Source organism: Montipora capricornis, chromosome 8 (genome assembly GCF_036669925.1).
Source record: "Montipora capricornis isolate CH-2021 chromosome 8, ASM3666992v2, whole genome shotgun sequence".
In the NCBI taxonomy this organism is placed as follows: domain Eukaryota; kingdom Metazoa; phylum Cnidaria; class Anthozoa; order Scleractinia; family Acroporidae; genus Montipora; species Montipora capricornis.
The window spans coordinates 41,908,718-41,932,953 of NC_090890.1; the positions used below are offsets into that span (position 1 = coordinate 41,908,718).

General features: G+C 39.4%; 2 protein-coding genes, 1 long non-coding RNA gene and 1 pseudogene across 4 annotated transcripts in view; 2 read left to right on the plus strand and 2 right to left on the minus strand.

Annotated features, from left to right (window-relative positions):
* The window catches only part of LOC138059281 (peroxisomal 2,4-dienoyl-CoA reductase [(3E)-enoyl-CoA-producing]-like), a 24,578-nt gene extending 3,187 nt beyond the window's left edge, over positions 1–21,391 (minus strand). The window contains exons 1-9 of the mRNA XM_068904851.1: positions 21,237–21,391; positions 18,148–18,199; positions 16,947–17,012; positions 16,024–16,093; positions 15,143–15,202; positions 6,234–6,298; positions 5,430–5,495; positions 3,956–3,986; positions 1,217–1,321 (exon numbers count right to left, since the gene is read on the minus strand). Coding sequence (XP_068760952.1) covers positions 1,217–1,321; positions 3,956–3,986; positions 5,430–5,495; positions 6,234–6,298; positions 15,143–15,202; positions 16,024–16,093; positions 16,947–17,012; positions 18,148–18,199; positions 21,237–21,382 — 661 coding nt within the window. The 5' untranslated portion in view covers positions 21,383–21,391. The remainder of the gene's footprint in view (positions 1–1,216; positions 1,322–3,955; positions 3,987–5,429; positions 5,496–6,233; positions 6,299–15,142; positions 15,203–16,023; positions 16,094–16,946; positions 17,013–18,147; positions 18,200–21,236) is intronic.
* Positions 7,424–8,776, plus strand: LOC138059708 (uncharacterized; annotated as a pseudogene).
* LOC138059467 (uncharacterized) lies at positions 9,842–14,817 on the minus strand. Its single transcript, XM_068905086.1, has 5 exons — positions 13,360–14,817; positions 12,752–12,981; positions 12,026–12,156; positions 10,708–10,979; positions 9,842–10,282 (listed from the first exon to the last, which is right to left on the minus strand). The coding sequence occupies exons 1-5, from the start codon at positions 14,465–14,467 to the stop codon at positions 10,032–10,034; spliced, it is 1,992 nt and encodes a 663-aa protein (XP_068761187.1). The 5' UTR covers positions 14,468–14,817; the 3' UTR covers positions 9,842–10,031.
* Positions 19,633–24,236, plus strand: part of LOC138059282 (uncharacterized) — an 8,900-nt gene continuing 4,296 nt past the window's right edge. For both annotated transcript variants that reach the window (XR_011134191.1, XR_011134192.1), the window contains exons 1-2: positions 19,633–19,744; positions 19,823–19,877. This is a non-coding gene — a long non-coding RNA (uncharacterized lncRNA). The remainder of the gene's footprint in view (positions 19,745–19,822; positions 19,878–24,236) is intronic.

Sequence of the window (24,236 nt, forward strand, 5' to 3'; positions counted from 1 at the left end):
AATATCAAAATGGAATGCCAAAGGTCTGGAACCGAGTATGATGCCATGGTAACAGAACTGTTAAGCTCACATTGTGGAGAACATTTAGTAGAATCTTACTGCAAAAAATCAAAAAATTCTGATACAAATTGGCTGAGATATCTCTGGTTGAGTGTATGACGTCATCACTTAGCTAATTTGCATATTTTAAAAACTCGTATATCTCTGGAACGAAAAGAGATATTTGAAAAAAGTAAACAGCATTTTTCTTCTCACACAGACTACTTGTTTATGTTTCAAAGTGGCTTAGATAGGAAAGATGCGATTTTCGTCATAGTACCCCTTTAACGATTCGCATTAATTTCATGGAGCGCTAATTTTCCTATAATAAGGTAACTTCTTGCAAGCTCTCCAAAAAGCCAAATGTGTCACTTCTTAACATTAAAGTTCTTAGTGAAATCCATGTCAAGACATGAATTTTTCAGAACTACTCAAGTTTGAGCATTTCTGTTTAAAAGCTAAAAGTGAAGTCTACATTTATACCATGTAACCTGACACAGGTGCAGGTAGGGATACCACAACTGCTAATGCCATAAACTGTGGCTCAACAGAGTGGATCACTGCATTCCAAAATCCATGCACTACTCTCATTAATTAATTAATTAAACAATGTGTGGGTTCTTTAACCCATTGACACCTCAAACACCCTGTGATGCCCCAGTTGACGAGTAAAATCATCTGGTGTTAGAGTAAACTTTGTTCACATAAGACAGAGTAAAGTCTCACTCCCAGGGGTCAATGGGTTAATGTCCAGCAGTCAAGTGTTTAAGACCGGGCCCATGGCTTATTGTTCTCACCCAGGGAAACAAATTGGGTAAGATTCTCAAACGTAGTCTGCTGCCAGAGGGAATTTGCCATTACTTGGTTGCCCTAGCCATCCAGTCAGATTCCCTGTTTGTCAACTTAATTAATATATAATTTTCAATTCTCAACATTACTTTAACCCTTTCACTCCCGTGGGGTTACCCATTGACGAGTAAAATCGTCTGGCATTAGACAGAGTAAAATCTATAAGTATCACTCTTGAAGGGTTAATAGAGCTGCCTACTGCAAAGCATTTTCAGCAAATTTGCCAAATGGATTCCAGAACACTGTTTCACTCAAAATTTAATGACCAGTTGCATTCAGGTGGAAAAAATTGCCAGTTCACAGATTAATTTCGACCTAAAGAACTAACCCAGCCTTTGAAAACCTTCAGTGTCTGCCACAGGACCTGGTGCAACACAATTGACACGCACACCATCTGGACCCCACTCCACTGCAAGGTGCCGCATCATAGCCTCTAATAAAAAGAACATAAACAATGCCTGTCTAAGAAAGGAGTGTTAACGAAATACACTTAATTATGTTGGGCAATAATTAATTATCATTATTCTCTGCTATGCAATTCCACTGCACTCTGAAAATAGCCACCTGCTGTCTGTGAACGCATAGTGGTATTCAAATTTTGCCTTTCTCTTACAAGAATCACACCACTCAGAGGTAAACTTTTCAAGCTACTGTCAAGTTCCAATTTGGTTGGAGGCACAAAACTCACAACACTTGTAACTTCATCCCCTTAGAAATAATAACAATAATAATTATTATAATAATATTTAAACATTATTTCAGTTAAATCATTATTATTCATTAATTATTTTCTACAAAGAAATGATAACAATGATTATTATCAAATGACAACTGCCCTTTGTAAAACAGGCCTTTCTGTGAGCCAAAATGAGAAATGCCAGGGCTGAAAATGCACTGGCTGCCCTGATTCTGATTGGCTGCAGAGATGTCAAACACCTTTGCTTGGCCATTGAGATCCTGAGGATAACATGCCAGAGTTGGCACAAATTTTTGTGGATGAGTTTCTTTGCCCTTGTTTTCCCTAAATTTTTGCTGTTGTTTAGCTGGTAGTATTGTAGCAACAACTTTCTATACCATAGTTTCATGCTACATCTGTGATAAACATTTTTTCCTTATTACTGTAATTGAATTTGTATGATTTGGCCCTGTGTACATAATCCTTTGTTTTTTGTCTTTTTTATTTGTGGCCCAAGTAGCATCATTTGCACCCTTGCTCCACTCGGCACTTATGTCCAGGTTTGACCCTAATTAGACGCACGCCCAATTTTGACATCCAACACGAAGTGTCCCTTTAAGTCCACACATGTGGTACCTATTTTCAACAGTAAGGTAAGGGTAAAGGTTGGCATTATTTTTAGCTTTGGGTAAATGCCCCAAATGGTCTGTATTCCATGGCACAAGTGATGTTGAAGTTGGCGAGAAGAGCAAGGGGACACTTCGTGACGTTTATTGAAATCGGCGTGGATCACATAGGTAACACATGCAGCAAAGTCCCAGTCGATTCTGTGGTTTGTCTGTAGATCGTGTTCAGCAATGTTATTGTTGATGTCACTGCTCCTCCTCCCTCATCTGTGTTCAGTCAGTCTAGCATTCAAATTTCTGCCTGTCTCACTGATATAAGTGGCCTGGCAGTCCCAGCATTTGATCTCATAAACTGCTCCTTGTCTGTCCTTAGGTTGGTCTTTGTCTTGGATGTTAGTCAGTAGTTTTCGTAAAGTAGTGATGTGTCTGTGAGCAACACGCATGTTGTAAGGCTGTAGGATCCCCGCGATAATTTGACAGGTTCCTTTGATGTAGGGCATAGTCACTGTAGTGGTGGGTGTCAGGTTAGTGTTTGTAGCGTTTGGTTCTGTACAGTAAGTGTTGCGTGTAACAAAGTCACAGTTGTAGTTGTTCTGACTGAAACGCTGTCTAAGTACTTATGTTCATCTGCTAAGCTGTTGTGTGAGTCACAAACCAGTAGTGCGCATCTTGTTAAGGTCCGTCTTGTTGTATCCTTGTGTGAAGTAGGGTTGTAAGATGATTCGTCAAGGAGTCCGTCAGTCACTCAGTGTGGATGGGTTTCCAGTAAAGCATATCTGTAGTCTGTTGTTGTCACGGGTGACCAAGAAATCAAGAAAAGGAATCTTACCATTATCCTTGATCTCCAATCCTTGGTAAACTGAGTTTGGGCGTTTTGTCTGTTGAAATGTTCGGGAAAATCGCTGATTTCGTCTTTGTGTAAAGCTGTAAAAGTATCATTGTTGTAGCATTGTTCGTTTGTAACTTACCAGGGCTTGTTGCTGGATGTTTTGCATAATGATTTCGGCAACAACAAAAAGTCCTTCTCAGGACTATACTCACCCTTTACTTAATTATGAAATAAATTATAGGCACCCTTAATCCTCACGGTATTAACAAGTGTTTTTCATTTAACTAATATATTCCTATTTTTCACGTCGCCATGTTACCACCAATAGCATAGCTCCTACTCTACTATTAAAACTACACATAACCCATAATTCCTCGATTCGCTCTGACGAAGGACTAACGCTCAAAACGTGAGCTTTTAGAATCTCTGTATGGTGGCCAATTTACATTATCAACTCCGTTGATAAAACCAAATTTTTGTATACTACTTCCCCACCAACGCAGCACCACAGTTTCTTTAGAAACTACCCCCTTCATTCATATGAAATAAACTATAATTATGCCCTCCTAAAGTCATGTGATTGCCCTATTATTATTATTATTTTAATTTCTGATTCAATTTTATCTTAATAATAATATTAATTTTATTATTTTTTGTAAGGGGTGAATTTACAAGTGTCGTGGGTTTTGTGCCTCCAGCACAAGTGGAACCTAAAATAATTTCAGGGCTGTGATCTAGCAGCACCCTGTGGCCCCTGGCAACTATAACCTTTGCCTTCGGGTGACAAGGAAATCTTATATTTGTACAAAAATTAGCTGCTGGGCACCCTAGATTTCAAACTTTCAGAGCTTTATGCTCCCTAAAACTTTTCTTAGAGCACAGCCTTGAGTTTGAAATTTTTATGTCTCAGTTCTTCTGTGTATGAGGATAGCCTACCGATTGCTGCTTTGGCACTTCCAGCGTGGCACTATAAAAGGACAAATAAAGGTTATTTACTAAACAATAATTCCATACAACACTATTTAAGGGCTATGAGCATAATTGCACTACATATTCATGTTGTTTCCATTGATTTTGCTTGGGGGTCAAAAATCCTTTCAAACCAGCCAAGGATAGATTTTATTTTCAGGGATTTTATTAGGTGGTTTTCTCAAATATAAGAAGGGTTTAAGATAGTTTATATTTATATGACTAGCTCCGTGAGGGGCAAGATGAACCAAATCCCATGCTGTGATTGGCTACATGAGATGGAGCTATCTTGTCCACTCGGGATTTCTCGATCGGTCCTGCAAGATAAAAGATCATTTTTTGGTGTTTTATCCCATATACACGTGTAATATCACAATACCCAGCCATCTTGACCTCATACTTGGTCAATAACCCATATGTGCATGTATATATTGAAAGGATTAAAAAAATGTGAGACAGACAAAACACTTTTTTGTCCTTCCTCACTCCTAGGAGTGAGACTTTGCAGATTTTACTCTATCTAACGCCAGAGTGATTTTACTTGTCAAGGGGGGCCTGATGATCCAGGTATCAATGGGTTAAAGATGACAAGAAATTTTAGCAAGATGTTCACATTATCTTTGTGAAGGATCCAGCAGCTAGCAAGTATTCTGACCTTCAGCTGTAATTTTGCTTTTGTGGGCTCATTCAGTCAGTAGCTAATCCAGCCAGGCCAGGCTGACAACATGTTAGCAAGGATGGACCACAACACCAGGAACTCCAGTGCCCTTATTTTGTAAAGAGTGTTGTGTGCATTTAAAACCTCCCAAAGTTTTAACACCAAAGGGTCATGGGCCAACAACAAAGATATTTACAGTACTTATCAGAGAAAACTTGAAAGTTTCAATATTTGCAGGTGTTATGACAACAGCAACACTTGTTCTCACTTATTTTAAGACCCTGAGTGTTGGTCCCGCTAGGGTGAACCCATAACATCCTGTATGGTATTTCATTTTTCAACCAGCTGAGCCAACAATATAGAGCTGATTTTGAATCTTTTGCATAACTTTTTAAAGGGATCTGCAGTTTTTTTTACGTTTCCCATTTTCATACTTGCCCTTCAAGCTCAACCTAGACCTTTACAGTGCTTCAGCAACAATACCATTAAATGCTTTGTTAAATTATCACCCTTTGCAGTTAAACTATGGGGTCGACTACTCAACCAGTTCACCCACTGTTATCATGTGCAACAGATCTTTGTAGTGTAAGTCTCAAAAGTCAGAGTAATTTGAATTACAAGTTATGCTAATTGTCATATTGTTGTGTTATATTGTAAACTTGGAAATGACTTTTTCTTTTTTGTTTTAATTTCAATAAAGACAAGAAATGTCTTTAATTTGCCATCCTTTCAGTCGCTAGCCACAGTATGTTAATCATTATTTGAAAAAGTAAAATTATAGACCTGAAAGGGTTGTCCATTGTAATGAAGAGTGGCTGTTATGTTTATGATACTTCCACCACCGTTATTCTGGTGAGAGAGAAAAAAAAGCCCCAAAACATTTTTATTTCAAATTTATGTTTACGGTAACTTAATGATCCTACGCACTTGTAGTTAATGATCCTACTACGTTGTAGTTCAAACTGAAATCAGGAGAAACGTCAACGTGATTTTAAAAGGTCTGCAAACCAGGACAAAAAGAGTTGAGACTCTTTCCATTTTTCAAACTTTTGAACCATAACTTGAGAAAACCATTGTTCTTAGAGGAATGGAGGCAGGGGGTAATAAAAAGATTCACTTTGTGAGAGAGACGATTAATTTTTTTTAGATATGGACAAGAAAGTTAAAATTGTTGAAAAAAAAATTGTTAAGGACTACTGATTTGACACACTCAAAAGTGGGCAGGTATGTTGTAGTTCAAAATGACATCAAGTCAATACTTTTACCAAGGAATTTCATCTGTTTACTGTTTGTTATGACCCTTAAATTTATCTATCATTAGGGTCAGAATTCATAAGAACCAATCTATGGTACTGCGGGTTGAATGATTTCAAGTGTTATTCCACAGGAACCTCAAGCTCAGTGTGAGGGTGGGTTAAGAGATTCTTCTATTTTTGTTGACCATGTTGGCTTTCCCTCACACTGAGCTTGGAGTGCCTGTGGTTGCTCTTCTTTGAACAACATGTGTGGTGTACAACAGATACATCTATATAAACTTCAAATCTCAAAATAACTTTACTTTCTTTATTAGGCAGAATCAAACCTTACCTTGAAGCACTTATTGTAAACTGCTTTGCTCACATTGAATGTTCCTAGAGTATCTATGTCAATAACTGCAACAAATGCAAAGATATATATTTCTTGTTGATAACAAAATCTTTCTACAAATCTACAATATCATTCATTTTTCATTGAAGCTAAAGCAAAGCTGTGATCACAAGTAGCCAATGTTCAGGAGAGCATGACTGTGTTGTGACTGTTTTTATAACATGTGCAAAATTACTGTAAGGCGTTTTCGCTCAGTTTCTTCACTGGTTCTTCAGGTTTTGTCAAGATGTGGAAGATAAAATACTGTCAAGTTTTCTTGGAGTTCTTTTATGTACCAGTATCTTCGCCACAGCCAATTTAACCAATATGAACCCTGCCAAAAAAAGTACTTCCCATAGGGACCCACATATCTAATAGCTATACTTGCAACTGATACTTGTGGGGTACTTTTTCAAATGCTGTCATGTTTACGTGACACCAATCAGCTATCTTGATTACTCTATTTGGGGTTATTTTGTTTCCACCCTTTTTTGAAATTGTCCAGTTTTACCCCGAGGGAGTTTTTTTAGTAGTTTTTCATGTCTGGCTTAATCACTACTTCAAATCTGCATCATAGTTGCTTTACTACCGTGTATAATTGCTCTTGGACAAGGGGCTCTTGCATGGCCCACCTTAACTTTAGTAGAGACAGTTTGTATATGCATACCGTAATGACAATGAAGACTTGGCAAACATGCCTTTTCAGATGGCTGGTACATGCAGGCTTCCTCCAGATGTCTCCAGTATTTATATATATATTTTTCTAATCAACTGAGTGCAGTGATAGATACGGTGGCCCACAAGGGCAATACACCAATATATATTCCAGTACAACAATATATATTCTAGTACAACAATATATATTCCAGTACAACAATACTTATTCCAGTACAACAATACTTATTCCAGTACAACAATACTTATTCCAGTACAACAATACTTATTGCAGTACAACAATATTTATTGCAGTACAACAATATTTGTTGCAGTACAGAATGATGTATATTCAAGTACAGATATACATTTTTATTCCGTGACAGAATTATAAGTTCCAGTACAGAAATATATATTCTAGTACAAAAATATGTATTTCAGTACAAAGATGTGTGTTCTAGTATATCAACATAAATATGTTATAGCAGAGAAATATGTACATTCCCGTACAGAAATACAGCGCATGCAATTATTTTTAAAATTGAGCGTAGTGGATGGAGGCAACCATGGAGTTGAGGCTTAATTCCCAGTGCACTCAGCGGTCAGCTGGCGGGAACGTTAAGCAGTTACAAAATGGCGGCTTTCTTGAGCATTTGTGAGTGTGGAGCCGATATTAGCAATTATGAGCACAAATTTTGTACCAGTTGCGGGCGAGAGCTTCTGTGTGATGAGAAGTCCATAATAACTTTCTATTTCTCAAGAGGATTTGAGTACAAGAGTATACTACACATGCTTTCTAAGCAGCACGGCATCAAGATGTCAGAGCGAACTCTCAAGAATCGGCTGAAGGAATTTGGCCTTCGTAGAAAACTGGCTTTGTACGACGAGATAGAGGTGCGAAGACATATAGAACAAGAAATGGAAGGTCCTGGGTGTATGGCAGGATATCGCTCAATGTGGCATACACTATCGATGAAAGGTATTCAAGTACCAAGGAGGGTTGTAGAAGAGATTATGAGGGAACTTGACCCTGAAGGATGCGAAACCAGGAGAAGACGGCGTCTAAGACGAAGGAAATATAGAGCGCCAGGTCCCAACCATTGTTGGCACGTGGACGGTTACGACAAACTCAAACCATATGGTTTCCCAATACATGGATGCATCGATGGGTGGAGCAGAAAGATCATGTGGCTTCGGGTGGTTAGGTCAAACAACCTTCCGGAGACAGCAGCATCAAATTTTGTTGATTGCGTCGACGATTATGGTGGTTGTCCAGTGAAATTAAGAACCGACTGTGGCACTGAGAATGTCTTAATGGCTGCTTTGCAGTGCGAATTTAGACAGGATGTAGATGCCCATATTTACGGCCCATCTCCTGCCAATCAGAGGATAGAAGGATGGTGGTCTTTCTATCGCCGAAACCGGTCTACATGGTGGATAAACTATTTCCAAGATATGATTGAAAATGGGAATTCAACCCGGGCAGTGAGCTCGAAAAAGAGTGCATTTGGTTCTCGTTTTCGGGAATCATCCAAAAAGATCTTGATTTTGTAAAAGAACATTGGAACACGCACCGCATAAGAGATTCACGGCATGACACAGTTCCTGGCAGACCCGATGAATTGTTTTCCCTGCCAGAGGACCTCGGTGGAGTTGACGGATTGATTCTACCCATCTCAAGTGTACAGATTGATCATTTCAGGGAGAACTTTTTGCAGGTGGAGGAGGAAACAAATGTATACCAAGACTACTTCAATTATGTGTTGTCTAACAGTGACTTACGGGAACCAAAAGACTGGAAAGAGGCCGAAAATTTATATCTCGACCTGTTGTCAGTGGCAAGAAGGTAGAACAGTGGACTTAAGGTTCCAACTTTTTCAGGTGCAACCATTATTCCCTGAGCATTTGATAACTTGTCAGTCCACTTGGTGGGGCTAGGCAAGGTCAGGTTGGGAGTGGGCCTTTTGTCAAATTACTCAACAACTGTCATGTTAAGTCAAGCCCACATGACACCATCCTCACAACCTCACACTTGCTGTCTTAAATCCTATTCTATTTCTTCATGAGCAAACCGATTGTGTGGATGTGTTGACCATTGTATCTGGGATTTTCGTGACTTGCAGGTAGCACTTTTGTCTCATCTTGGTTCCAGGAAATGGTGCTTGAAACCTTTAAACTGTGACTTTTATATTACTTCAGAGAAACTGCAATTTTCATACTGTTTCAATGGTGGGTATTTGCGTTGATGCTCACACCTTATTGAGGAGATATTCTGTGCACTAGCTGACTCCACCATGGAGCAGAGGAACATTTGGACGACATGATGTTAAATGGCCAGGGGAAGGGTTATGATAAGGCCTGGAATAGGCCACTGCGGAAAGTACCTTAATACTCTTTCTTTGTCCCCCCAAATTTTGCATTAGCATCGCTTCTGTTTTCTCTTGGGACCATTGTAAGTCCCAAGAGAAACTGGAAACAATGCTTATGCAAAATTTGGGTGGACAAACAAAGAGTATTATGGTACTTTCCGAAGTGGCCTATAGGCCTTATTCACGATAGCCGCCATGTTGGTTTTCAAATTGTTATGCAAATTAGCCAATGGTTATGCTGGGGAGCAAACATTGGAAAAAAGGCAAATTGCGGAAAATCGGATCGTCGAAATATTGAAAATAACATAGACTGGAATTAAGTTATTCTTCTATTTTACTACTTAGGTGATAAACATTCAACGAACGTGAAACCAATTGTCTGTGTGGCTACAATGTTCGTTATAATCTCTCGAACTTCTGTTGTTTGCCCCCTCAGATGTGAGTAGCTAAGTTGCATGATAATAGCTAATCCAACATGGCGGCCATCGTGAATAAGGTCTATTGATTGAGCCATTTTAGGACTGAACAAACAGAACTGCTAAGGTCAGAGAAAAGATCAGATTTATTGTTGCATAATTAACAAAATTTCAATAAACTACATAGCTGGAGGAAGGGGGACATGACACAATTATCTGTGCCGGCCAACACTGAAGGTTGTATACTATTCACACTGTGACATTTCAGAACATCACACCTACAGCATTGTGCAAAAGTCATAACTTGGCTGCTTTTGTCCTTACAGCAACGTAAAGCCAAAGCTATCTGTCAGTGCAGATGTCATGAGCAATCCCATCTCTTCTTCTGTGTTGAGATGCACAGGTAGTGTAAACACTAAGTCACAAGTGGAGGTTGTTGGCCTGCATTTACAACTACCCGGGCATCCGTGAAGGAACTGGCACCTGATTTTTTTGGGAAACCCAAGGGGAGGATAGTTGCGAGAGCCAGTCAGCCATTTCAGGAAATCGGCCACACCAAGCTCTTCTATGGCTGCAAATAATAATTCCAACAATAGTGATTGTGGCATGAAACTGACAACAAAAAAAAAGATGTATGCACTCTCTTCTTAATATTTTTCACAAATGGTCGGTAGACTGAGCATAGTTTTTCCAAGGAACTAAGTGGATAAAACGTTTCTGGAGAAATTATACGTTTTCCTTACTTTTAGCTTCATTAAGATTTTTGGTTTTAGATTTGCAGGCTTCAAGACCTTTGCATCTAGGTGTAGGCTACAGCAAAGTGCCACAATAGGTCTTCAAATTAAGAAAATCGATTACTGTTTATGTAATGTGTGAAATACATGCCATCATCTTTATGTTTCTATAGTAAGATTGGTGTCCGATTTTTAAAGTTTATTGAAGCCTTACTGGACAAGGTAACTAGCACGACCACATAACTTTATCTTTGATACTTACACTTTGCTTCAAGGCTGTGAATAAATTCACACAAATAGTGGTAACAGTCTGCTTCTTTTTCTTTCTTCATCTGGCTAGCACTAAATTCAGGTTGTATTTCCTCTATCAAGTTGTTGGCTGTAACACTATAACCAGCACCAGAAACAAATGCTGATTCCCACAATTTAGGTGATTTTTGCACTTCACCAAGGACACCACATGTGGACAAACCTTCATGTAATTGCACCAACTGTGGGAGAACCTTGCCCACTTGCAAATTTATGCAGATTGATCTGAATCAGACAAGAGGATGAAGAGGCATATTAAAATGGGGTTGACAGACCTGTCCGACTCCCGCTCTGTGCTCATTGTGTTGATAAAATCCTTTATAGTTTTCCTTTAACAAGCATGTCTTTAAGCGATTTCCCTTTTCTATAAGAGATCACGGGAGGTTCCTTGTATATCTCTCCAAGGGGAAGTAGGCTCTGATGGCTGATTTAAAGCTCAGACAGATTTATTTCTGGCTTTCAATGTTGTCTCACTGACAGTTTGGATATGGCCACTGTTACTAAAAATTATTGCGTGACTAGTATTTGGATCATTCGCGAATATGCTAATTTCGTCTCGAATCTTCTAGAATATTTAATTAGTGTTGTATCATCGTGATTCAGTAATCCCATTTTAAGCCGTTTGCGTATGTTGCTGTAAATAGTTTCTTATTGTAATATTACTTTATTTAGTAAAGCCAGGAAGTTCTAGAATCTTTCGCTGTAAAGTATATAAGCGAATCGATGTAGTGTTTAGATGGTTTTTATCCCAGGAATGTTTGAGGAGTTTTACAGTAGTGTTTACTGAAGTGTGACGAACGTCTCGTGCAGACCTTGGATGCTTTGAAGAGTGACAGAGGTCGTGTTTGTTAAGTAGAACAGAGAGGTTACGTGGAGATCAAGGCAGAGGCCGTGTGTTTATACGAGAGCGACGGAGGTCGAAGCATTGTTAACAAGTTTAGCGTGTGCTTGTTGTGAAGTCCGGAGTGGAATTACTGCGTTCGTGTGAAATAAACAACTTCCTTGTCTTGTCACACTGCGTTCTGATTAAACTGCAAACTATACCTACCACTTTAAAACATCGAACTCGCAAACAGCCACACAATGGGAAAAAAATAGCACTTTTTTTTTTCTGTGAAAATGATCCTAATTTCTGAACATTTCATTTACGGGGGACTAACTGTGTTCAAGTTCCACATCATTGTAATTATACTTCATTTTGTTAACCTTCCATGTAAACTTAAAAGTATTGTGAGCCACACTTACTTAAATTTATTATTGCGTAAACCTACCTCACAACATTTTCAATTGATTCTTTAGTCTCCCTTGCCGGCACCCCATGATAACCGACCTCTTCAAGAAAAGGATAAGCATCTTCTGCTTGCAATATGTCTGGGAGCTCTTCATTTGTTGCTCTTTGAATCTAAAGTTGAATTGCAGATTTGAAAAGTTTATTTGTATCTTCCAATCCTTGAATACCGGGCCATATAGTTATGTCCAATTCTTTACTCTGTATATCTTTGCTTGCTGAGCAAAATGGTGGAAAAACGTTTGCACTTGAAAAGTTATGGACAGGCACTAAACAGAATCACAAGTTACAACAAATACAATTTTGCCACCAAATAGGACAATGACAATTATACTGTAGCAATTAAAAACGTTTAAATATAAAAGTGCAAGTTATAGAGCTTTGAAGTTGACAAACATTCCTACAACAATGCTTAAGAAGTTATATTTACAACCATCAAGGCACAATTAAAGTGAATCCTAAAAAATGTGTCTCAGCAAGATTAATGTTTTTCCTGATTAAATATCATAGAGGAAAAGACTGATTCCTACATCGTTGACCAAAGGGGATGGCCTCGATTGGCATGGATGGGCATTTTGATATTTAACAACCAAAATGCAAGATATACATATAGCTGCCAGGCCTGCTGTCACTGCTAATAGACAAGTTGTGCTTTGTACAAAGCAAATCAAATTCTGTTCCGCACATGAATACAAATTTAGCATATCACCTTTTCACAAAACTCCCTGTGGCTTGGAGATGTTATGTCTTGTATTTGAAGATTTCCACTGAAATATGCATAGATCTCAGGTGCCAAAAAGTTTGGTGCTTGTCCATGCTGCACAATGGACATTGCCATCACTTCCCCGGCCAGTTTAAAATCTCCACGGTTGAGAGAAATGGTTGATTTTGATGGAATCCCTTCCACAAACAGTCTTGTCTCAACATAGCTTAAAACTTCTAAAACATGACAATAAAACTCTGTCAACAAACGTTTCCCCCAACCCCCCCCCCCCCCCTTCTTGACAAATTTGTTGTTTGACCAAGAACAGCTATCCTTGTTCCAATCGAAACCAAATGTTTTTTTAATAAGTGAATGTTCATAGACATAACGAATTCCATACTTATTTGCACCTTTTTCACCATCAAAAATACTCACATCATTAATTTACTGCCTTATCATTATAAGGGTGATCATTTTATATCAAATAAAATTTAAGTTTAAGCCGTAATGTAGTAAATACAGTGTACTTACATTTTTGCCACTAACAAAAAGCTGATTACTGAATAATTACAAACCTACATGTAACTGTAAAAGAAAAGAAAACAAATTAAAACCTGCAAAAAACTCCCGTTTTGGGCCACCACTGTCCACTGCTGGCTCCCCAGAGAACGTCACCTTCAGAATTCTGTCCGGGGTGTAATAGCGTTCACGTGAACGCTTGAAATCATCCCAAATGTTCTTTCTCCGGACAGTGACACGAACAGCCTCCTCTTTTTCCTTAAGATGCCTCAGTCTGAGCTGTAAAATTTCACTCTTCAGATCTTTCTGTGACAACCCATCTTCAACGTTATTTTGCAGGGTAATTTCCTTTTCATCACCAACTCTCTCCCAGAATGCATCAGCGCATTCATCAGCATGCAGGCTGACTTCGTCAATTGGGAACTGTTTGAAACAAGTCGGGCACTCTATTTTCCCTTCTGTCTCTCTGGACCAAGCATTAGCATCAGCGTTGTACGTGTGTCCAGAGGTACAACTCGGCTGCAGCCATTCCACTGGTTGTAGCAACTCTTGATGGTCTGCGTCGGGTTCTAACCCGTCTAGATCGTCACCTATATCAGAGTCGGTCTCTTGCAAAGATTCCTGCAACTCATCAAAAATGGTGCTGGCTGGCAGCAGAAATAAGTTGATACGTGCATATCCAAAGCCCGATTCTTCCTTGTAGCGCCGTAAACTGAATGGCTCGTCAGTTCCAGGAATGACATCAACATCAGAACCATCCTTGTAAACCAAACGGTATTCCCCTGCACGAAATCTCTTATTGTATGCTGCGTGTTTCTTCTTTGCAGCTTCTAGTATGTCTATCGCAGTTGCGGAGGTCGACAACTTTACGGGAAGTCGTTCCCCTCGCTTGACAGTTTTCCTGTTTTTCATTAGCCCCACGGTGATGCACACTTCTGAATCTTGAATTCTTTGCTTCTTGGAACAGGACTTCTTTCTGACACTGAACGAACGCCTCTCCGTTTCCTTTCGCTCTCTGAATGTTTCGAAATTGGAATTGGTCGCGGGAAAAGATGCAGAGCTTGTGCTAGTGCTTGTACTAGTCGCCGTTCTACTACTAACACTACTAGTAGTTCCAACTTGCGAGATTTTATCTCCACACTTTGGGCAAAAAAAATACGATTTTAGAAGCATACAGCCACACTTTCCACAGAAGGCCGCCATTATCAAACACGCGGGGACGACCGCAAAGAGGTCTGGGGAAATTATTTAGCCTCGACCTTGGGAGAGCTAGGAACGGAATATATTTCTGTACTGAAACACAGTTCTGTACTGGAACACACAAATTTCTGTCCTGGAATACACATCTTTGTACTGAAATACATATTTTTGTACTAGAATATATATTTCTGTACTGGAACTTATAATTCTGTCACGGAATAAAAATGTATATCTGTACTTGAATATACATCATTCTGTACTGCAATAAATATTGTTGTACTGCAATAAATATTGTTGTACTGCAATAAATATTGTTGTACTGCAATAAGTATTGTTGTACTGGAATAAGTATTGTTGTACTGGAATAAGTATTGTTGTACTGGAATATATATTGTTGTACTAGAATATATATTGTTGTACTAGAATATATATTGTTGTACTGGAATATATATTGGTGTACTGGAATATATATTGGTGTACTGGAATATATATTGGTGTACTGGAATATATATTGGTGTACTGGAATATATATTGGTGTACTGGAATATATATTGGTGTACTGGAATATATATTGGTGTACTGGAATATATATTGGTGTACTGGAATATATATTGGTGTACTGGAATATATATTGGTGTATTGCCCTTGTGGGCCACCGTAGGATAGAGAATAAAATACCTGTTTTAATTCCATTGTAAGACAGCTTGCTAGCAGGACAAACAAAATTCCCTGCTGCCCCTAAAACAAAGAAAAGTGATAATCTAAAATTACCACAGAATTTTATTCAGTACTGAAGCAAATGACTGGGGTACTGTAAAATACATGTAATAATTTAATGTAAAGGACGCTCAATTTGAGATTGTAAATCAAAGTCATGCTTTTGAGCATTTTTTCGTGTTTGCCGAAGGAAAAATAGTGTTTGGTATGCAATAGTGTATTACTTAAAATCATCCACCATTTTATTATTGTTTTGCTTTGAACATACTTCAAAGTTATTGTCAAATTGCAGTGTGTGGTTTCAAAAAATATGAAGAACCCAGTATGGATAGAATTAGAAATGCCAAAAAGGGGGAAGGGAGTTTTAATAAAGACCCTGTGACTGGTTGTTGGAAAGCCAATTGACGTAATCCAGATTTGTTTCACTTTATGGTAAATGTTTCTTTTACTTATTTTTGTTTTTCAAGAATGACTTCTTCTAATGGAGTATCAAGTATTTATGAGTCAATGAATCAATGAGTCAATGAGTCATGAGTCAATGAGTCATGAGTCAATGGGTTAGGGGGAAGACCTAACCTGAATAATTCAAGGTGTGGTGGGTTCCTACTTGAAATTCTCTCAACAAGCAAACATCATAGGTTGTTGATTTTTCAAATTTGGGGGCAAGTCACCAAGTTACAAGTAAAATTGAAGTTTACTGTTCATCAGATAGCAAAATCCTTTATACCTTTATAGTAAAACTTGTTGAAAATTACAACAAAAATGGAACTTTGGAATAGTTAATACTGACATATCAAGGGAAATACAAGACAACATGAAACCGCAAAATAGACTTAAAATACCATTAACCAAGACATCAATCCGTGAGAAATGTTCTATTGCCTTATCCACTGCAGCCTCCACTTCGTCCACCTAAGAATTAACAGACTACAACAAATAAAATCAATAGAAACTTAAGACTTGGGTTGTTCACAACAATGAGCAAATAACAACTTATAGAAGCAGCAAGGCTGAGTGGTCTGGGTCCCATTCTGACCACAAGCTGAAGTTGTTCGATCCTGGTTAAGCACCTGCTCCAGTTTCTCAGATGTGCTTGTAAATAGCCCATTGGTTTGCAATGTTGTATCACTGATTTTTATTTTAAGTGAAACTAAGCGAGATTACACATATGCTACAAGTAGTGCCAGTTGGCATTTTACAAGTGCAGCCATGAAGGGACCACAAGTATCAAGAAGGCAGTGTGGCCAAGTGGTTAGGGCGCGCTTGCGTTGAGATCCGGAGATCCTGGGTTCAAGACCTGCTCTGGCCACTCGTTGAATTTGATCCTGGTAGTCCCTGGTTTGCCAACTGGTTTGCCTCTGGCCAGTTGGGATTCTTGCCAGTTGTTGTTGTTGTTGTTATTCTGTTCCGTCATTTCATTGTGTTTCATTGGCCCTGAAAAGCCCCTATAGGGGGCGGTCAATTGGGTATGCATTAGCATTGGTTTGAACTGTATTGAACCCCAGATCTCAGGATATCAAGGCAAGCTCCCAAACCACTAGGCCACACTGTCTTGTTAAAATGATCTTTTGGTTCTGAATTAAAACATTTTGGATACTAAGTTTGTGGTGGTTACAAAGGCTGTCAGAATTAAGTTACAAAGGATATGATGTCCAAAATATTATCTGCACACAGGTGTGCATATTTCCTCAATGAACAGCATACCGAAATATCCAAAACCATCCAAACATTGCTTTTTGACAAAAATGAATTTTTTTTAACCCACCTTTCGAACATCCCCTTTCAGAGGAAGACACTTCTGTCCTGTCAAATTTTCAAGTTTCCTTGCAGCCTTTTAAAAATGGAAAATGTATCAAAATAAAGATAAACTGAAAATGAAGTGATAAAATAGTACCTCTCTGTGATAAAATATTACTGCTATTGGGCCAAAACATTTTTAATAATTTTTTTTTGCAATTCACGATTTTCATATTCCCCATAATACACTTGTTTGCCCACCCAAATTTTACATCAACCATTGTTTTCAAAAGCTCTTGGGACACTGCATATTCTAAAGAGCATTTGAAAACAATGGTTTATGCAAAATTTGAGGGGCAAACTAAGTGTGCATTGTAAAAATAGCAAATTGCAAAAAAAATTATCAACAATGTTTGAGCCCAATAATCCTCTATCAAACCTTTTTTCCAATTTCTACCATGAAGGGTGTGTTCAAATATATACACTTGAAACTGTATATACATTTATGTCATTCAAGGAAGTCCTTCACAGGAACACATGAGGAGCCCAACAAATTGACAAACACCAACTGAGTGGCTTCACAGATCAGTTGGTTGAGCATAGCACCTGAGCATCGCAGAGATCACTGGTTTAAATCCCGTTGAAGCTGAATGAAATTTTCAGGTGTCTACAAGAGACAAACGCTTAAATTATCCAGAGAAATGCAAGGATAACCTCTCTCCTTTGTTAGTACTTAAGCAATGAGCAGTCGTGCCTCAGTTGCGTGGCTTTCGGAGAGAGAGGTCCCCGGTTCGATCCTCGGTGACTTCAACGTCTGTTTCGACTTTCCTCTGATTCGTGTAGCTATAGCTTTAAATCCCCTTAAAACGGAGCACTGACAGAGGGAGGGGGGTAAAAGGCGCACCGTCGGCTTCCATTGATACCAGCCTCGTAGCTGAAGGAACTACCGACGTTAAATAAAGTTACTTTGCCCTTTTGCCAATGTTCATAACTCTACGTATAAATTTAGACAGTAACTGCAACAGCTGCTAAAAGGAATGGAAAATCCTCAGACTTTTAATGGGACTTGATCCCATAGTAAACTGCAATGCTCTACCACTGATCATGAGCTTTGAAACTCTTTCAAGACAAAACACAAACTCACAACATTACCACTCGCTCCCCCAGTTGGCCTGATGGCAGATCAACCTCTCTACAAAAGTCACGTACCCATGAATGTTGCAACTCACCGTTGAAAGCCTCTCAAACTTTCTCCCAAATATCACTGTGGAACACTTGTGTCTGATAAGAAAATATGTTTTACTGTATGAAGCTTATTTTTATATTCAAATCAAAGCTTCAACATATCCCCTGCCCATACAGTGGGCCACAGGTTGTTGATTTCTTATCCTCAAGGAATTAAATCATTTCAAAGAAGGGGGCCATGCAATTCAAACTGTGTCTATCAGAGCTACAACAGGTTGCAAAATTGGTGAGACAGCTACCGTAAAAAAACAGCTTTTCTAGCTACCAATACCCGCTGTATCTACAAGGTTGGAATTATTCCAACCTTTCCCACTTCCCCCCTCCTTCTTTCAATGTTGACTGTTTAAGTTTTCAGCAACATTGGTAAGGAGGCGAGGGGAGCTGCAGTGTGGGAGATTATAGGAAAATTAATAACGCCTCAAGAAGGTGAATTGTAACAACTAATTTTGCAACTTGCTGAAGCACACTGTGGTCAAATAAACACTTAACGGAAGGTCTACTAACCCTCATTTAGGCCAAGCTGGCTGAAAAAGAAGAAACTTACAAAAGCTATGCCATGCATTTTAGGATAAGCTTATTTGAAAATGATTCAAAATAAATGCTTTGAATTTACGAATAAATGAAGTTGGGTAGAAAGTAAGTTTACTACCTATGTAATATAAGTGGAACTGAGGACATTAATTTTGAAATGCACCTATGGGCATGATCATTGGAAGGGCCAATTGGTTCTAGCGAAAGAAAATGCAACTATTCAAATGAACAAGGGTTGACAGGGAAAAATGTCGAAGAGTTTACATTGACCCGTAATAAACAGACCGTGTTATGGGCGTTACTAAACAGAGGAACGAAACAGAACGGAATGGAATATACCGGAATAAACCACAATATGCCGGAATGAGGCAGAATAACACAGGAATGAAACGAAATGAACAAGATTGGTACTGGAATATACCTGAACAGGGCATAATGACACCAGAATAAGGCAAAATAAACCAGAAGAACACCAGAATCAAGCTGATTAGCATGGACCGGAATGACAAGGGAACAAAACGTAATTTTTTATCATTCTAGACTATGAATGAATGAGTATGCAGAATAGAGAGACTGACAGAAAAAAAACAGTTTACATTAAAAGGGAAGTAATACGGCTTGGAATGAGTCACGACATGTTCTCACAATTCTTCATGTAAATATATTATCAACGATCAATCTTTTTTCTGTGCTTCTGACTTCTTTCTTCAAAAAAGGAAACACTGCGTTCAGGTTCGATGGTATTATTGCCAACAATCGGGAAGAGAAAAAGATTTGTCCGGCCATTTATGCGAATCTATTTCCGTATATCTCCATCATGTGTGGGTCGTGGGAAGCAGGCAACCAGCAATTGTAATTAGTTTGTGGTTCGCTGAACTTGATGGTGATTGGTCAATACACAATATTGACCTGTGAGAATGAAATAAAAATGTTCACAGGTTTTCTGGGTGTTTACCATTTAGCCAAATAATCCGAAAATTTCAGTTTGAGTTCAAATGGAAGAGCAATTTTCTGGAAAATCTTGTTGGAAATTGTGGATAACGTCTAGAGGTAACTACTTCGTCTTTTTCTGTTTGGAATGGACTTTTCGAAATGCCCTTATCATTTGCGAGATTGTTCTGTTTCCAGGCCCTTTCTCACAAGATTGAGTAAATGTGCAGGATGGAATGCTGTGTAGTAAATGGTAAGCGCCCTTCTCATCTGGTTGGTTATTAAATTCAGAAAATTGCTTACCTTTATGCAACGATCATTCCATCCGGATTATTTGGCTAAATGGTAAGCACCCTCTGACTCGCACAGTGAAAGCCGCCTCCGAAATCCATAGACAAAAACAATTAGAATAACATTCTGTTTCTCTTGCAACTGTATTTGTTCGTGAAAAAAAAAAACTTCCACAACAAATAATTATTCACTTAGCAACGGATATACCTGTCAAATTTTTCTTGTAATAGAAGTGCTCCAAATGTTACAAAAGGCAAAACACATGGAATTCCCTTAGGGAATCATGTGACACAACAAAAGCTGACAGAAACAACCGGCGCTAACTAATACACCAATTTTTCGCATTTTCAGGTTCATTCTGCTAAATTCTGCTTTATTTGGGTGTCATTCCAGCTCGTTCTGGTATATTCCGGTACCACTCTTGTTCATTTTGTTTCATGCCGGTGTCATTCCGCCTCATTCCAGCTTATTCTGGTACATTCCGTTCCGTTCCGTTCCGTTCCGTTCCATTCCGTTCCGTTCCGTTCCTGTGCTTAAATGTGGTAACGCCCCCATGTTATAAGGGATTCTAAGCAAACGACAGGCCTAGCGAGTTTGCTTTGCACTGTGCAGTGACAATGTTGATGTATTACAGCTGTAACAAAACTCTGGAATACCTGTCCACTAATTTGCATAGGAATAGATATGCCTCAATCTCCTGGGGAAGGGGGGGAGGGGTGGGGTACACCCATATATGGGCTATATAGGTATGTGCCATGGGATACGGTATGGTTTTTGAGGTTCTCGATCCTTAAACTTGGTATCTTTTTTGCCCATCTTGGCATAGTGTTCCCAGTGTGATCCTTACATAGGGTCCCTAAATTGTATCAGCTAAAATAGCAGTGTGTAAATATACAGTTTAGCGGAAAACAAATGATCTGTTTAAGTTAAAGTATTAGCAAAGCGGTTTTATAAAGATTGTGTTTTTCCGTTTTCCCGTTCAAGCAATTTTTAGTTTTTGTTTTTCCCTTGAATAGGGTGTCATTTTTCGCGTTTGGGCCTAAAATAGCGTATCAATTTTCGTTTGCTTCATCCTTAAATAGTGTTTAAGACTCTTCGCGGCACACGCACACACCTATCCGAAATGTATGGGAGTAGCCCCCCTACCAACCCCCGGGCTCGTTCTTCATAAGATGCCGCTTAGAGAAAACAATATTGGGGGTATTCAGTAGCCTGCGCTCGCAGACAACCGGAAATACGTCTGCGAGCGCAGGCTAGGTATTCAGCTGAAGTCGCTCATTACAGTAACATGAACGTAAATAAGGCGGTTTTGAGGCAGTACCTCATCAAAACTTCAGCAATAGTAAAACCAATACCCGAGCCACCTCCAGTGATGAATGCCACCTTTCCAGAGAGGAGATCGGGACGGAAAAAATAATCATACTCCTCCAAACATGCGATGTCTTTTTCAAGCTCTGCGTCCTCCATATTAGGGCACGTGATTCACGTTGGTACATAACTCGTGCCAGTATGCCATATAGTAACCCAACATAACGTACCTACAATAGCACTGATCAACTGTCCCAACCCCTTATCACCTGTCCCTAGCACTAATCAGGGGCACCCAACGAGAATATAGTTCAAAACCACTTAGACATAGCATAGTTAAACGTATTTTAGTATTTAGACGGTAGATATAGGCATATTTTTATCCCCTAAAATTTTTTCATCTGTTTGGATTTCCTAGCTGAAAGTCTAGTGATCCGAAAATTATAGGGATCAAAACTTACCTTTTCGAAAATTTCAGCAGGAAAAAAAGGCTCCCGAAAATTCTAGGTGACCCTTTTAGGGTAAAAAATTCGTTAAAAATGGCAATTATAACATTTTTTAGAAGTTTGCAAATCCTAGGACAGGCAGGCAAGCAAGAAATTTTACAACAAATGTTCCGAAAATTCTAGATCTCAAATCTTCTTCCGAACAGATATTTTCCGAAAATTGACGTTGGGTGCCCCTGACTAATCACCTGTCCTAAGCACTGATCATCTGTCGCTAGCACCGATCAACTATCCCTAGCACGGATCAGCTGTCCCTAGCACTGATCACCTGTCCCAAGCATTGATCAACTCTCCATAGCACAGATCAACTGTCCCTAGCAAAGATCAGCACTCAGATCAATCGTCCCTAGCACACATCCTCTGTCCCTAGCACAGATCAACTGTCTCCAGTACTGATCAACTGTCCCTAACACCGATCAACCGTCCCTACCATTGATCAACTGTCCCTAGCACTGATCAACTGTCCCAACCACAGATCAATTGTCCCTAGCACTGAATAACAGTCCCTTGAACTAATCAATTGTCCCTTGCACTGATCAAATGTCCTTAGAACACATCAACTGTCTCTAGCTATGATTAAATGTCCCTAGCATTGATCAACTGTCACTAGGTAAGATCAACTATCCCTAGCACGCATCAACTGTCCCTTCCACTGATCAACTGTCCTTGGCTATGATAAACTGGCCCTAGCACTCAACAACTGTCCCTAGCACTGATCAATTGTCCATAGCAGAGATCAACTGTCCCTAGCAAACATCAAGTGTCCCATGTTATGATCAACTGTCCTTAGCTGTGATGAATTGTCCCTACCACTAATTATCTGTCTCTAGCTATGATCAAATGTCCCTACCATTGAGCACCTTTCCCTTGCATTGATCAACTGTTCCTAGCACTGATCAATTGTCCCTAGCATTGGTCAACCTTTCCATCCTTTGATCAACTGTCCGAGAACGCATGTTTTATAAGTCAAATGAGTCAATGAGTCACTTTTTTTATGAGTCAATGAGTCATGAGTCAATGGACTTACAGTCAATATTATAGCAATAATTTGTTGATTAAGCCTAAGCCCTCGTTTCAGTGATTAGGCCTAAGCACTCTGAAATTTTAGCTTTCATTTTATGGTTTAATTAACTGCACTAACTCGTTGACTCATTGACTCATTGACTCATTGACTCATAAATACTTGACACTCCAACTGTCCCCAGCTGTGATCAAATTACTTGAACTGTCTCTGGCATTGGTCAATTGTCCGCAATACTGATCAATTGTCCCTAGCAGTGATAAACTGTCCTTAGCACTGATCAACTTTCCCTAACACTGATGGAGTCGGTCCCTAAATGTGACCAACTGCCCCTATGATTAACGGCCATTAATTTTAGAAATTTCCACTTGTTTAAGTTTTTCCTTTGATGTTTTACCTCGTTAATACCACCATAGTTAGTAACTATGATACCACTTGTTGAAACCTAGTTGAAAGGCAATCAAACCCTTACTGAAAGCACAGGATGTTGATAGTTTAGCAATTATAGCTAAAATGCTGAAGCTCGGGATCTTTGTTGATATATCAACAACTATTGTTTAACATGCTATGAATACGCAAAAGAAGACCAAACACAATCGAGCAGTTGATCAGTGTTACGGACAGTTGATCTTTGCTAGTGACATTTGATCTTAGCTAGGGACAGTTGATTATAGCTAGGGACAGTTGATCAGTGGTAGGGACAGTTGATAAGTGCTAGGGACAGTTGATCATGGCTAAGAACACTTGATCAGTGGTAGGGACATTTGATCATAGCTAGGGACAGTTGATCATAGCTAGGGACAGTTGATTATCATCAATCATCAATCCAATTTTGATCCGGGTTTATCCCCGTAAACGGGGGTGGCCGGATTTACCCCACTTTGTCGACAACCACGATCGCAAAAACCAACGGCGACAACACGGATCCCTGGTGCACACCAACTTTCACCTCAAACTCTTCGGCAACTCTAGCCCAACGCCAAGTAACTCTTGTCTTTGCACCTTCATACGAACTCATCACTACTCTCACCATTGCCTCTGGTATACCTCTCTTCCTCATTGTCCACTCCAATACCGTTCTGGGGACCCTGTCAAATACCTTCTCCAGGTTAACGAAGCACATATAAAACCTCTTCTCCTTGTATAAGTACTCCTCTTGTAACCTCCTCAAAATGAACACTGCATCTATTGTTCCTTTGCCTGGCATAAAACCAAATTGCATTTCGTCCACTTTCACCATACGCCGCAATCTCCTCTCTAGAACCTTTTCTACAATCTTCATTGCGTGCTCTAGCAACTTCACCACCCCTATAACTGCATCCCCTTTCTCCTTGAATATCGGTACCCCAACACTCAGCGCCCACTCATCCGGCATTCCTCTTCCATCCAACACACCCTGACACAGCTTCACCATCACACCAATCCCGATCTCCCCACTCGCCGCTATCATTTCAACACTTGCCTCAGAGGGTCCAGCAGCCTTCCC